Here is a 14682-nt window from a genome sequence, read left to right as displayed (position 1 = left end):
CAGAAAACTGCCATAAATTACACCGGCACGTAGACTTCCTGAGAATAATAGGCGTATGCTTTAATAAAATTGGCGCATCTCACACCAAATCAACCTAGATCAAGACTGAATGAATAGCATTTTCCGCAACTAAAAAATATCCCCCCCTCCCCCCCCAAAGGAACCACCAAAATCATTGGGGGCCATTTGAGAACAGATCGAGCACAGCTGTCATGAAGAACAGAAACCACGATCCCAGTGTGAACACGCACATGATGTCATTTTGTAATTTAATATAAGAAATGAGCAAATTGCTCAAAATTCGATTCAGGCTCGATTCAGCTGAATCGGTCGACCAATTTGGGTCCGAATCGATTGTACCCGAATTAATGTGCCAACTGGCCTGTCAATTGGCACATGATGCTCTGAGGTCTCCTATGTTTTCTCTCTTGTCTCTCAGTTTTTTAAGTGTCTTTTTTATCATTGTTTTTATCATTCTAATTGGTTAATTTTTATAATTGTTTTTAACGGAATCCGGGCAGAACTCGAAAAACTCATTTTCTGATCTCGATGTAGTATCATTTTCTTCTATTTGCTATGTGGCCAATGAACAGAGGAGCGCCGTACACAAAGTCACTGCTTGCACTTCTAAGGTCGGGTTCACAACAGTGTTATGGATTCCATTTTTGTGTTATAACGGAAAATAATGGAATCCATAAGATGGAAGTCGAAACGGAAACCTTTAAGAGGCATTCCTTTTTGATCCTTCATAATACAAGTCTAAGGGAGGCAGAACGGACCCATCCTAGTTTCCATTATGCAGGAGTTCAGTCCTGCATAACGGAAACCAGGACGGAGCCGTTCTGCTTCCTATAGACTTGTATAATTGCGGAATGCAAAACGGAAGCCTTTAAGTGTGAACCCGCCCTAAGAAGCATCTTTTGGCCGTTGCTTGCTGGGAACCTTAATGTCGCTGCCTGTTGTGGTGGAGGAGATGGTAATTTTTTTTGTATATAAAAAAGATGGAGCGGACAGCGTTCAGGAACTGTATTCCCAGATAATGAGAAGGATTATCTTCGCGGTGACACAATGTCGACGAAAATTGTGAAATCCTTCTGTAAGAGTTGAGAGGGATCTTTCCCGCAACGCTCAGTCTACCTGACAGTGCAGGCAGAGTAATGACCAATCAGTTCTTATAAAATCTAATCCGGCTCCGTGTTTAGGATCTGTTGTTTTTCCAGTTCTGTTGCCGTCAGCATCAGATATCAGGAACTAGACAGCTGCCTGGAGGCAGGAGACGGCATCATACGAATGAGACCGGACGAGACGCTCTACTGTGGGTCCTGTGCTTTAGTGTAATGGTCTAATCCCATCTATTCTAGTTCCTCTCTGAAATATTAAGTCTCTTTAGGGTACTTTCACATCTGAATTTTTAAATCCATATTTACCATATTCGGCGTCAGACCCCAGTGACTATAATAGGATCCGTCCGTTCTACGGCATGAGTGCAGGTTTTCGACCAGACAAAAACCGTTGCGTGCACTCGTGCCAGTGGGGTCCGGTGGTGAACGGCAGTATCCGGCTATGCAGAATACGGTGAAATCCGGCAGGCTGCTCCTCTGCTGAATTTAGAAACACTGATGTGAAAGTAGCCTTAGGGAGACTCATCAGGCAATGCCTCCTGGGAAAATATGCAAATAGGATAAAATCTGTCACTAAAGCTTTGGCACAGTTTAGGAAGCCCTTGTAAAACAGAAGCTTTTTTCGGAGGGGATCTGCGTCCATCGGCTGGATCTGCGTGAATACAGATTTCGGCTGGGGCTACAAGGCCCCTTTGGACGCGGGACAAGAGATCACTGTGTAGCAGCGTAGCCGTTGCTGTAACCCCAGAATCGCTAAAAAATACAACACAGTAGGGTTTAAAGAATTAGGGGGAATTGATGGCACAGGGGAGGGGGAACTGATGGCACAGGGGGAGGAACTGATGGCACAGGGGGGCTGATGGCACTGAGGGGATCTGATGGAATGGGGGAGCTGATGGCACTGGGGGGAGCTAATGGCACTGAGGGGGTGATGCCATGGCGAAGTTGATGGCACTGGGGGAGCTGGTGTCACTGGGGGAAGCTGATGGTACTGGGGGAGGAACTAATGACACTGGAGGAGGAACTAATGGCACAAGGGATAGGGAAGTGATGGCACTGGGGGGAGCTCATGGCACTGGAGAGAGCTGATGGCATGGGGTGAGCTGATGGCACTGGGGGAAGCTGATGGCATGGTGGAGTTCATGGCACTGCGGGGAACTGGTCGCACTGGGGGAGGAACTTTTGGCACCGAGGGAAGAATTGATGGCACAGGGGAGGAGGAATTGATGGCATGGAGGGGGGTTGATGGTGCTGAAGACTGATGGCAGGGAAGGGGCGTTGGAGTAATCGGTAGAAAACTTGATTACTTGAACAATTGCTAGCTGCAGCCCTACAACACAGCCAAACTTTTTTTGACATTCAGGGGTTAACGGAACTTGCAAGCCGTGCTGTGATGCTCCATTCACTCCATTATGCTGAGAGGCTGCACTGCTACACAGCACAAGACCTGTCACAGCCAAAGTCACCGTGTAGCCCCAGACACGTAGTACTTGTAGTCCCCATAAAATAATAATACTGGAGCAACTCTTCTTAAAACTCTGCATTGTGCCGTTCCTCTGTTATTCCCCCTGAGAATGTGGTGCACAGTAATATTGCACATTGGGGACATTCTTTACGTGTGGCGGAAAGGCAAGTTAAATATCGGTACAGGAAAGGGTTCTTTGCAGATGGAGGAGTCAAACTAAGGGATACCCTAGTCCAAAAGGTAGTAATGGCATTAATTATATCAACATTTATAAAAGGATATGACATAGGACCAGGAGATATTTTTATGTGAGATTCAAACATCAATACAAGAAAGAATTCTTTACAGTCACAGTGGTCAAACTACAGAATGGTCTGCCCCTAAGAGGTAGTAATGGCAGGTACTATGTCAACATTTACAATTTTACCAGCAGGCATCCTTCACATGAGATTTAGATATCAATACGGGAAAGGGATCTTTACAGTAAGAGTAGTCAAACTATGGAATACTTTCTCCCAAGATGTAGTAAAGGCAGATACTATGTCAACATATATAAAATAAGTTTACATAGGACCAGGGTACATTCTTTACATGTGCTTTAAACATCAATACAGGAAAGGGTTCTTTACAGTTAGAGTATTAAAACTATGGACTACCTCACGCCAAGAGGTAGTTATGGCAGATACTAGAGTATATCAGAATTTGATAATGTGCTTGATGCTTATCTAATGATAAACAGCAGTCAGGGTTATTATTAGTGATCAGTGAATCGAAGTCCACAAGTAGTGTATCGAATTTAACCTGAAATACTGAAAAAAACTAAACCTGCTCCACTTGCTTGCGACAGGCTGGGCGCCACCATCTTGATTTAAGATTTCGGCCAAAATCCCGTGCGCGGTGACCTATGACGTCACCACACCGGCCGGGAAATTAAGACGTCATCACAGGCTGCACGAGATTTCGCACCAGACCTTCAAGCAAGATGGCGGCGCCTGGCCTGTCGCGAGCAAATGGATTAGGTAAGTATTATTATTATATATTTTTTTAATTAACACCGGATTATTGCTATTAGATGTCGCGATCATGTATAAACGCGGCATCTGAGGGGTACAATGACGGGGATGGGGGGGGGCGCACAATCGCTGGTCCCTGTCACTCACTTAGCAGATTTTTCTGTAAAATTCGGCAAAGCAGACAAATCGTATTTTGTAAAAGTTCGCTCATCTCTTGTGATGAGCGATGTATAATTTATCCAGAAAGGCTGAACTTATTGGACCTGTTTCCTTTTGTCATACTATGTAACCAGGAGCTACCAAGCAATAGCAGAAGCGTGCCGCCATCCAAAACGCCTCTCTCAGATCGCGCTTACAAGCGGTCACTGTGATGCATGACTATCCCTCCAGTACGCCTGCTGCCGCACAGCTACAGCCTGGGTGTCACATATGGCACGTGGACATTACTACAGGAGAAGGAAGGATCTAAATGTGCCAAAATTGTGTCTTTCTGCAAGAGGAAACGCACATTTACATCGCAAACTGGGACTTTTTTTCTGACAGATAACTGGAAATGTGGTTCAGCTTAGTTCATTTATTATAGGAGAAAACCTGGTAAGGAAGCCAAAGGGGCGATTTATCAACGTCAGTGCAAAGGAAAAGTGGAGCAGTTGTCTAGAACAACCAGAAGGACTCCAACTCTCATTCTTCTACGCCCTGTAGAAAGTAAAGCAACTGAGCTACTTTGCTTGCACTAGTTTTCTGTGTGTGTATATGTGTATATATATATATAAAAGAGAAAAAAGAGGACTGCACTCCAAATTGTGATAAAAATCCAAGCTGTTTTATTCACCCATAGTATGGCAAATCTTGCGACGTTTCAGCTCATACGAGCGCTCCTCAAGCATAGAGATAGTGAAAGTGAAGACTTATAAAGCATTTACAAAACGTGTCCCACCCATCGGGGTGTGGTTACAATTAATTTAAATTACAGACACATGATACAAATATAAGGTGCATATTTCCAAAGTGACTAGCGTCATACGTTCCATAATAATAGGATACAATCCCCTTTATATAGAACAAGACATATACAAAACTTGATTCCAATTATATATATATATATATACAGTGCTCCAGACAAAAAAATAAAAAATAAACAGGAGCCATTGGCTCCTAAACTTAAAAATTTAGGAGCCAAATTTAATTTGTAGTCGCTAAATTGAAAATACATATAATTATAATTTTAAAAAAAGACTTGGAGAAGATAAGATGCAGGTCGCAGTAATGAGCCAGCACTACATATAGGAGAATACAGCAACACATACCTATTACATCTAGTGACATCTCCGCTCGTGTAGACTTTCTCTTTCCTCTTCTCCTCCATTTGACCCAGACCACCATGACAAATTTATTCAGCCGCATAAAATCTTACAGACACATTAGATTTCTAAATTTTTCCATCAACCCTCCCTCTCATCATCCTGCTGCCACTCCCAATACTGTGCCCGTGGTGCTTCCCAATGCCCCAGGTACTATATTGTTGTAAACATAGTGACCCCAGTAGAAATAATGTCCCTATAGTGTCTACAGCCAATAAATATACCACCTAGAGTGCCCCCAGTAATAATAATAAAACCTTAGAATAATTCCCCCCCCCACACTGTCCACACATAGTAATTTCCCCTCACACTGCCCACACAGTCGTAACTTTCCTCCTCACTGCCCCCATATAGTAATTTCCCCACACATAGTAATTACTCCCCCACTGCCCCCTCCCTAAAGTAGTAATTTCCCCCACACTGTCCTCTAGTGCCCCCCCATTCCGGCAAGTAATGTCCCACAGTGCCCCCCTTACTACCAGTAAAGTCCCACAGCGCCCCCTTACGGCCAGTAATGCCGTCTCCCAGTGCCCCCTTACAGCCAGTAATGTCCCTCAGTGCCTCCCTTACAGCCAGTTATGTCCCCTAGTGCCCCCTTATGGCCAGTAATGTCCTCTAGTGCCCCCTTACAGCCAGTAATGTCCCCCAGTGCCCCCCTTACGGCCAGTAATGTCCCCCCGTGCCCCCCTTATGGCCAGTTTTGTCCCCCAGTGCCCCCTATATGGCCAGTAATGTCCCCCAGTGCCTCCCTTATGGCCAGTAATGTCCCCCAGTCCTTCACTTATGGCCGGTAATGTCCCCCAGTGCCCCTTTTATGGCGAGTACTGTCCCCCAGTGCCCCCTATATGGCCAGTAATATCCCCCCCTGCCCCCTTATGGCCAGTAATGTCCCCGCACTGCCCCCCTTATGGCCAGTAATGTCCCCACCCAGTGCCCCCTTATGGCCAATAATATCCCCCCAGTGCCCCCCTTATGGCCAGTTATGTCCCCCAGTGCCGCACCTATGGCCAGTTATGTCCCCCAGTGCCCCCTTATAAACAGTAATGTCCCCCCAGTGCCCCCTATATGGCCAGTAATGTCCCCCCAGTGCCCCCTATATGGCCAGTAATGTCCCCCAGTGCCCCCCTTATGGCCAGTAATGTCCCCCCAGTGCCTCCTTATGGCGAGTAATGTCCCCAGTGCACCCTCTTATGGCCAGTAATGTCCCCCCAGTGCCTCCTTATGGCCAGTAATGTCCCCAGTGCACCCTCTTATGGCCAGTAATGTTGGCACAAAAAAAGCTAAAATGTTATACTCACCTGTGTCCTTTCGCTGGTGCTCACTAGCTGCTGGTACAGCCTGGGATGGTGCGACTCAGACGCGCACACCTCACTGCTGTGCATCCCGCCTATGCTGGGATTTCATTACCAAATAGGCCTCAGGCCTGTAGCCTATTGGCTTATTGGCTCCCGTGCCCCGCCGCAATATTTAGCGACAGCTCTGCAGCCCTGTCGCAAATAGCTAAAAAAGTCTTGTCGCCATCTGCAAATTCTAAGGCGCATTGGTGACCGTTTTGGTTGCCATCTGGAGCACTGATACATATATATATATTTATACATATATATATATTATATATATATATAATATCTAGCTCAGTCAAATGTACTTTTTAATCTGTTGCTTCATTCTTGACTTACTTCATATGCAAATGAGCAGCTAAGTGCATCAAGGCAAGTCACTCTGTGCACCTTTGCTCCTTCTGCCTGTCCGTCCTTCTTGATTGACAGAGACAGATGAGGAACCTGACCCTGTCAATCAAGAAGAAGAGGGAGAAGCTGGCTGAGGAAGCAGGATGAGCAAGGGTGCACAGAGTGGTTTGGGCCCGCCCTCGGTGCACTTAACTGCTCATTTGCATATGGACTAAAAGTAGTTTTTCTCCAGAATGATGCAACAGATCGTTAAGGGAAAGGTATCATTACATCCAATAGAGCTAGCCCTACAAGGCATTGCGCCTGGTGACAGGTGCCTTTTAATAAAGCTTTCTGCACCGCACCAGCAATTGCAAATTTGTTGCTTGGTCTGAACAGTGGGACCCCCAGGACGTGCTCCGCACACCCCGACACATGAGGGAGTGCTGCCATCTTTAGAACATGGGATAAGTTTTCAGCTCGGCACAACCCTTTTAAGGTTTGGTCACATCTGCGTTGCAGGCTTTGTAAAAAAGATTCTGGCAGGAGGGAGCATGCTGCACTATTCCATCTGGAAAAATTACAGACACTGTGACGGAAACCCACCGAACCCCAGAATAGTCAATGGGGTCCGCCAGGCATTTCATAGGAAAGATCTGTTCTGGTTCTATTAAAGACAAGGCAGATGTGATTAAAGCCTTAGGAAATATAAAGGAAGGGCTTTTACTTCTCCTTCCTGCTGGACCCTCTTTTGGCAGTGGTTAAAAACTGCATCAAAAACTGCATGTGTGATTTCTGCTTTATGGATGACTTTATACAATTCTAATACAAAAAAAAAATCTCAGTGTGCTGGTAAATTCTACCAAAACGTTAGATACAACACTGAATGGTAGAAATAATCTAGAATGAAAGAAGTCAGCCTAGAATAAATCTCATTTTTCAAACATAAATGTCAGGGATAATTTTGGGATCTTATTCATTTCCCTAATTAGATTTTCTACGCCAGATCTAGAAATGTTAAACTACAATTAAGCACATAATATGATATAACGCTCCCGTGCCGAAGATAAAACTATTGCGACATCGCGAAAATTGTGGCGTGAGTCCAACTTCCTGCCGTTCACTTAACAGCCTAGAACGTCTACTGACAAACGGCAAGGGTAAACCGTTGGATTGCCGGGTAGTCGGCGCACAGCTAATGATTTGGCACATCGGCAATCACAGAAGTAATTTCGATAATTCTTGTAGATGCTGCAGATGCTCTTTTGAGAGATAATTTGCAACCACCCTGCAGTAATTGTCCTCAATGACTTTCAGTCTCAGTTTTTCAATTTGGCAAAGAATGATACTTGTCTTCGAGTAGGTGACTACATTGAGTGTCAAGTTTTCTCGTAGACTCCTCATTTGAATAGGGTAGATAGCTCCTTGCTTATATAGTCAGGAAATATCACTAGCAAAGGGTTAATATACATAAAAAAAGGGCAATAATCAGCGAAGCAAAAGGGAGCAAAAGAAAAGACGCAACATACAGTCCCAGACAACCATGGGGTGGAAGAGTTAATATGTTTGACTACTCTTTAGTGCATCCAACCTGATAACGGTGACCAGTTCTGGAACCTGGTCCTGATGCACCCTCTTAAACTGCCCGGATGCAGGCTCATTGAGGACTCACCAAAGGGACACACAAAACAGCATGTAATAAGTAGTACAGTAACAAGTGGCCAGATGCAGATGATGCTAGCACAAATGGTATAATAGGTAGCAATCACCAGGCTCACAATGGAGCCTCTTCCTCCGACCTCATGCTTTAAATAGCACCAACATATTTAGAAGAGACATCCACCATTCACCTCGGTGAGGGATGTAGTTGGAGCTTCATAAGTGGAGGAGTGTAAGGTACGCGACACAGAATTTTGCGTGAACTCAAAGCAACGGGCTACCTTAAAAAGAATAATGATTAATGAATGTACAACGGCATGGAGACAAAAATCTCTCATGTGAAGAACTGAGGATAAGAACGTAGATCGTCCTAGTTCCATGGGTGAATCGGATGTGCCACAGCCACATAAGGGTACGTGTACACAGTGATTTTGCCCACGACAGTTGGGGAATGAATGGGGTCACAGTGCACTTCTGCTGCGCCTACGATAAGTGAATCGCAAAACTTCCAGCAGTGTAGATGTACCCTTAGTCATATTAAGTATAGTTGGAAGAACGCAATGATAACTGTGAAGACCACTGACCTCTAAGCAACAGAAAACCCAAAAGTAGGTGTCCATCACTAGCTATACAGTCAATAAAGAGTTAACCATCATCCTCAACATGGGGGAAGAGCTACGTACATGCTGTATTCATCTTGCACCAAACAAGCAAGTATCGACTTAACCAAAACTGGAATCAAAGTACACATGAGAAGAGTTTGTTTCCTGTCCCCAACATCACCAAACAGAATTTCAGACATCAACCTACGTCACATGTGTCCTTCCTTACCTTTCTTCTTGGCTCGAGATATCCTGAGACAAGTGGCATGAAATGACCAGCTTAAAAAAAGAATGCGTTACTCAAATGGGTGTTGTAACGCAAACTTTCTTTGGCTGGTCATCTCCCACCACCAAACTTGGAATAGCTTGAGTCAAGAGAAAACGTAAGGAATGGCACATCTGTATACCCCATGAAAAGAAAGAAAACCGGTAACTCTTTCTTTCCAATAGACACCCCCTCCCCTTTATGTCGGTTCTTCTCTTTCCTCTCGCTCGCTCCGTCTGCACTCTACATATTGTTTCCATTTTGCTGACGTCATAATCTTTCTGGAATTTCATGTTTTGACTTCAGCCATGAAGAAATCCCTGTCTGGTCCTATGCCTCTAAATATAAAAGAGGGATGTACCCAATATGAAACCAGAAAATACTAAGGAATTTATCACCAATTCCAGAACAACCCCCAATGATGATGCTGGGGGATCAGCATAGGTGTCGGTCAGGCTGACTTGCTGTTAACCCTAAGGGTCTAATTTGTGTACCTGTCCTGTAAATGCCCTCTTTTTCTACAGGGAAATTCGTCCTCTCTTTTCTCAAGTAGCATCTGCTTTTAATTTAACAAAACGCTAACTCCAGATTACAGCAAATCCCTGATCCTGCTGAGCTGAGAGATGCAGTACATAAATATACAGGGAGACTCACTGGGCAGTATATAGATACTGAGGAGCTCAAAGGGGTGAGTAGAAACAAATGACATCAACAGGAACTAAAAATGTAAGTCCATTAAATGCCCAACCAAAAACATCTACAGGGGCTGAAAAGATGTGGCCATTGAATGTCCATCCAAAGAAATCTACAATGACCAAAAAGATGTGGCTATTGAATGTCCAACCAAAGACATCTACTGGGACTGAAAAGATGTGTCCAGTGAATGTCCATCAAAGACATCTACAGGAAACAAAAAGATATGGCCATTGAATGTCTAACCAAAAACATCTACAGGGACCAAGGATATGTCCACTGCATGTCCAACCAAAGACATCTACAGGGACCAAAAAGATGTGGCTATTGAATGTCCAACCAAAGACATCTACAGGGACTGAAAATATGTGTCCAGTGAATGTCCATCAAAGACATCTACAGAAAACAAAAAGATATGGCCATTGAATGTCTAACCAAAAACATCTACAGGGGCTGAAAAGATATGACCATTGAATGTCCAACTAAATTACATCTACAGGGACTGAAAAGATGTGACCATTGAATGTCCAACCAAAGACATCTACAAGGACCAAGGATATGTCCACTTCCTGTCCAACCAAAGACATCTACAGGGACCAAAAATATGTGGCTATTGAATGTCCAACCAAAGATATCTATATGGACTGAAAAGATATGACCACTAAATGTCCAACCAAAAACATCTACAGGGACTGAAAAGATATGACCTCTAAATGTCCAACCAAAAACATCTACAGGGACTGACTGTCATGTGAATGTCCATCAAAGACATCTACGGGACTGAAAAGAAGTGGCCATTGAATGTCCAACCAAAGACATCTACAGGGACTGAAAAGATATGACCATTAAATGTCCAACCAAAGACATCTTCAGGGACTGAAAAGATATGACCTCTAAATGTCCAACCAAAAACATCTACAGGGACTGACTGTCGTGTGAATGTCCATCAAAGACATCTACGGGACTGAAAAGAAGTGGCCATTGAATGTCCAACCAAAGACATCTACAGGGACTGAAAAGATATGGCCACTAAATGTCCAACCAAAGACATCTTCAGGGACTGAAAAGATATGACCTCTAAATGTCCAACCAAAAACATCTACAGGGACTGAACAGATGTGGCCATTGAATGTCCAACCAAAGACATCTACAGGGACTGAAAAGATGTGACCAATAAATGTCCAAACAAAGACATCTTCAGAGACTGAAAAGATGTGTCCATTGAATGTCCAAACAAAAACATCTTCAGGGACTGAAAAGATATGACCACTGAATTTCAAACCAGAGACATCTACAGGGACAGGAAAGATATGACCATTGAATTTCCAGCTACAGAACAAAAATGAATGTACAGATCTTACTAATTCATAGAAGCGATTATATAATCTTCACCAAAAATTTCAGCCATATAGGTTGGGTTAAACTAACCATGGAAGGTCTAGGAGAAGCAAAAGCCACTAGGAGTTGGACAATAGATTCCCTATGTGCTCATTTCTGACCCCTCCATACACATGCACCGTCTGGTCGGCTTGGCTGAGAGTGCATGTGGACAGTAAGCTGCTGTCAGATACTGCTTATCTCCCCTGAAGAAAAGGACTGGACATGTTGAAATCGAACTGCCTGGTCCTTATTTCCCCCAACAGCTGCCATTGGTGAAGAGGATCCAAAACACATTAGATGGTCGGTCGTTCTTGCCAAAATCGGGGGTTTGCCCGCTAAACATCTAATTTGTTTGGCCATCTTTAGGCTACAGCATGGAGCCAGGCCAGTATACAGTAATGTAGACTACAATATCACCATACAGAGCGGAGCAGGTATACCTACATATGTATCTTCTTATGTAATAGATAGATTAGATAGATAATAGGTAGATAGATAGATAGATAGATAGATAGATAGATAGATAGATATGAGATAGATAATAGACAAACAGATAGATGATGCATAGATAGATAGATAGATATGAGATAGATAGATAGATAGATAGATAGATATGAGATAGATAGATATGAGATAGATAGATAGATAGATACCTGTAGATAGATAGATATGAGATAGATAGATAGATAGATAGATAGATAGATAGATATGAGATAGATAGATATGTGATAGATAGATAGATAGATAGATAGATAGATATAAGATAGATAGATACCTGTAGATAGATAGATATGAGATAGATAGATAGATAGATAGATAGATAGATAGATATGAGATAGATAGATATGCGATAGATAGATAGATAGATAATAGATAGATAATTAGATAGAATTACATATCTGGAAGGCATATATTTAAGCACCCACCCTCTGTAGGACTACAGCAGCCATCCTCCTGCCCTAGGACCACTCTTACCTGGACTATGTAAAAGGATATGGGTTGCAGGCAATCCTCAGACACCAGCTCCTGGGTCGGCTGGTCTGGCTCAGGTAGAAGAAGACCACTGGAGCTAAGGTGGGGTAGGGTAGACCTTCCGCCTCAGGCTCCGGGGCTCTGCTGCTGCTATCTTTGGATGATGAGGGTTCCTGCTCCTGGGCTTTGTCTCCAGCCATGCTAAGCGCAGTTCCCAGGTCTTCCAGCCTAAGGTAGAAGCTTCATCCAGGTGTCAGGCTCCTCTGCTCCTCCGCGATGTCTGGTGGACCCCAAATCCGCATCCAGAAGACGTGTGCCAGCCCCTCCGCATAGGTGTGGGAACTTTTCTCCCTGGTGCCCCTCACCCCTGGGTGCTACTCATCCCCTATGGAGGCACCTGTGCCCACCCTGGGGTGCCCTGTGGCTGCAGCACTAGTGCCCTCACCTGCTGTGCCCCTCAGCATCCCTCCATGCCCGCTCCTCTCTCCTCCTCCCGTCTTGAAGTAGATTCCTTTAGGTTTCTCCTTATTTCACGCCCGCTTCTCTCACACCTCTCCAGATGTTCATGCTGAAGCCGCCCCCACCTCCTGTCGCTTGTCAGTGCAGCTCTATCGCCGTGCCCGGTGATTTGCAGACTTGGTCGGGTGCAGAGCAGATACCGCCGCGGTACCGGAGAGATGCTGCTGCCGCCGCCGGAGGAGGAGAAGGAGGAGGAGGAAGCAGCCGGAGCTCAGCTCTCCACAGCTGGAACCTGGAGTCCAACTTCAGAAGAGGACACCGCCTACTGCAGCCGCTGAGCCAATCACAAGGGGGGCTTTCCTCACGGCGGCCGCCTATTGGTTGAGTCGGCGAGGGGGCGGTGACACATCTGGAATGAAATTAGAGTGAGCGCAGCTTCAGCGCCAAATGGTCCGAGTCCAGGCGGCAGAGCGGGAGTGTGGAGACTTGGCTGCCGGGAGGTGAGAGGTCTCCTCCACAGCAGAGTCTGCTAACAGGCGCGTGGGAGGGCGGCCATGGTGACTCCATGGAGCAGAGGAAAGCAGTGTGGGACTGGGGTACCTAGGGCCCCCCAGTGACTGATTCTGGGGCCCACCTTAGGGCTCCTGCACACTTATTTTTTTTTTCCATGTGTGTACTGTTCACTTCAATGGGGCCGCAAAAAAAAAAAAAAAAGATTCCATGTACATTCCGTGTCTGTATGTCCGCATGGCCGTTCTGCAAAATGCAAAATGATAGAACATGTCCTATTATTGCCGGCATTACAGACAAGGATAGGACTGTTCTATTACAGGTATCCAGGTTTTGCGGATCCGCAGACTGCGAAACATCCAACGGTCGTGTTTATGAGCAATTACAGTGATAACAGAAATATTAAAGATGACGTATGATGGCAGACAGCAAAATGCCGTCTGCACACAAACGTAGGTGTCCCGTTGCCGTATTGCCGACCACATATGCGGATCCGCAATACACGGACACCGTTCCGTGTGCATTCCGCATCACAGATGCGGACCCATTGACTTGAATGGGTACGTAAATCCGGAGATACGGAACGGAACCCTACGGAAGCACTACGGCTTGCTTCCGTGGGGTTTCGTCCCGTACTTCCGTTCCGTAAAAAGATAGAATATGTCCTATCTTTTTGCGGATCGCGGACCCATTAATGTGAATGGGTCCACGATCGGCTGCGACTGCCCCGCGGTCGGTGTTGCAGGCCGCAGCACGGCCACGGGGCGCACTTGTTCGTGTGCAGGAGGCCATATGGATGTCCTGCACTTAAAGGGTTCCTACCACCTGATTTTGACCTAATTAGCTCTCCGACACTAGCGATCTGCTGGTGTCTGATCTATCTAACAGTGCTATTTTCAGATCTTTGTGTGGATCCGTTTCACAAAAAAAAGTTTTATTGATATGCTAATGAGCCTCTAGGTGCTATGGGGGCGTCTTTTCAGCACCTAGAGGCTCGGTCTACTCACACTGTATGCCGCCCCGCTCGTCCGTCAAGCCCGCCCATCTCCTCTAGAATGCCATCCTCCATCTCAGTCAGCGGACGAATTCTCGCGCCTCCGCCGTGCGCATCTGTATTTGGCGCAGGCGCAGTGAATGTCTGACCGCTCCCTGCACAGATATCTCCACTGCGCCTGCGCCGATTACGTCAGAGTGCTCCGAGGAACAGATGGCACAGGTGCAGTGGAGATGCCGGCGCAGGGAGCGTTCAGACAGTCACTGGTTATGCTCTATGGTGGAGAGGATAACTTAAAAACCTGGACAACTCCTTTAAATCGTCCACCACTCCACCCCCAGTATCTCTTTACATGGCAGCAGTGATGCCTGTAAATACGGAATATCATCACTATGTAAACCATACGTGTCAGTACTGGAGGATGTGACGCACTGTGCGGGATTATTCAGTCATAAGTCCAACCCCCTCTGCAGGTCACAACCTTTAACAAAGCAAAGGTACTAGAGGAACAACGTGAGCAA

The 14682-nt window shown here is 45.4% G+C and overlaps 1 protein-coding gene across 1 annotated transcript in view; it reads right to left on the bottom strand.

Moving 5' to 3' along the window:
* The window catches only part of CACNA1G (calcium voltage-gated channel subunit alpha1 G), a 294602-nt gene extending 281726 nt beyond the window's left edge, over positions 1 to 12876 (bottom strand). The window contains 1 exon segment of the mRNA XM_044297004.1: positions 12223 to 12876. Coding sequence (XP_044152939.1) covers positions 12223 to 12398 — 176 coding nt within the window. The 5' untranslated portion in view covers positions 12399 to 12876.
* Positions 12877 to 14682: the final 1806 nt, after the last annotated feature.

This window comes from Bufo gargarizans, chromosome 6 (assembly GCF_014858855.1).
Source record: "Bufo gargarizans isolate SCDJY-AF-19 chromosome 6, ASM1485885v1, whole genome shotgun sequence".
NCBI lineage: Eukaryota > Metazoa > Chordata > Amphibia > Anura > Bufonidae > Bufo > Bufo gargarizans.
The sequence above is the reverse complement of the archived record's forward strand: the minus strand, read 5'-3'. Positions and strand labels throughout refer to the sequence as shown.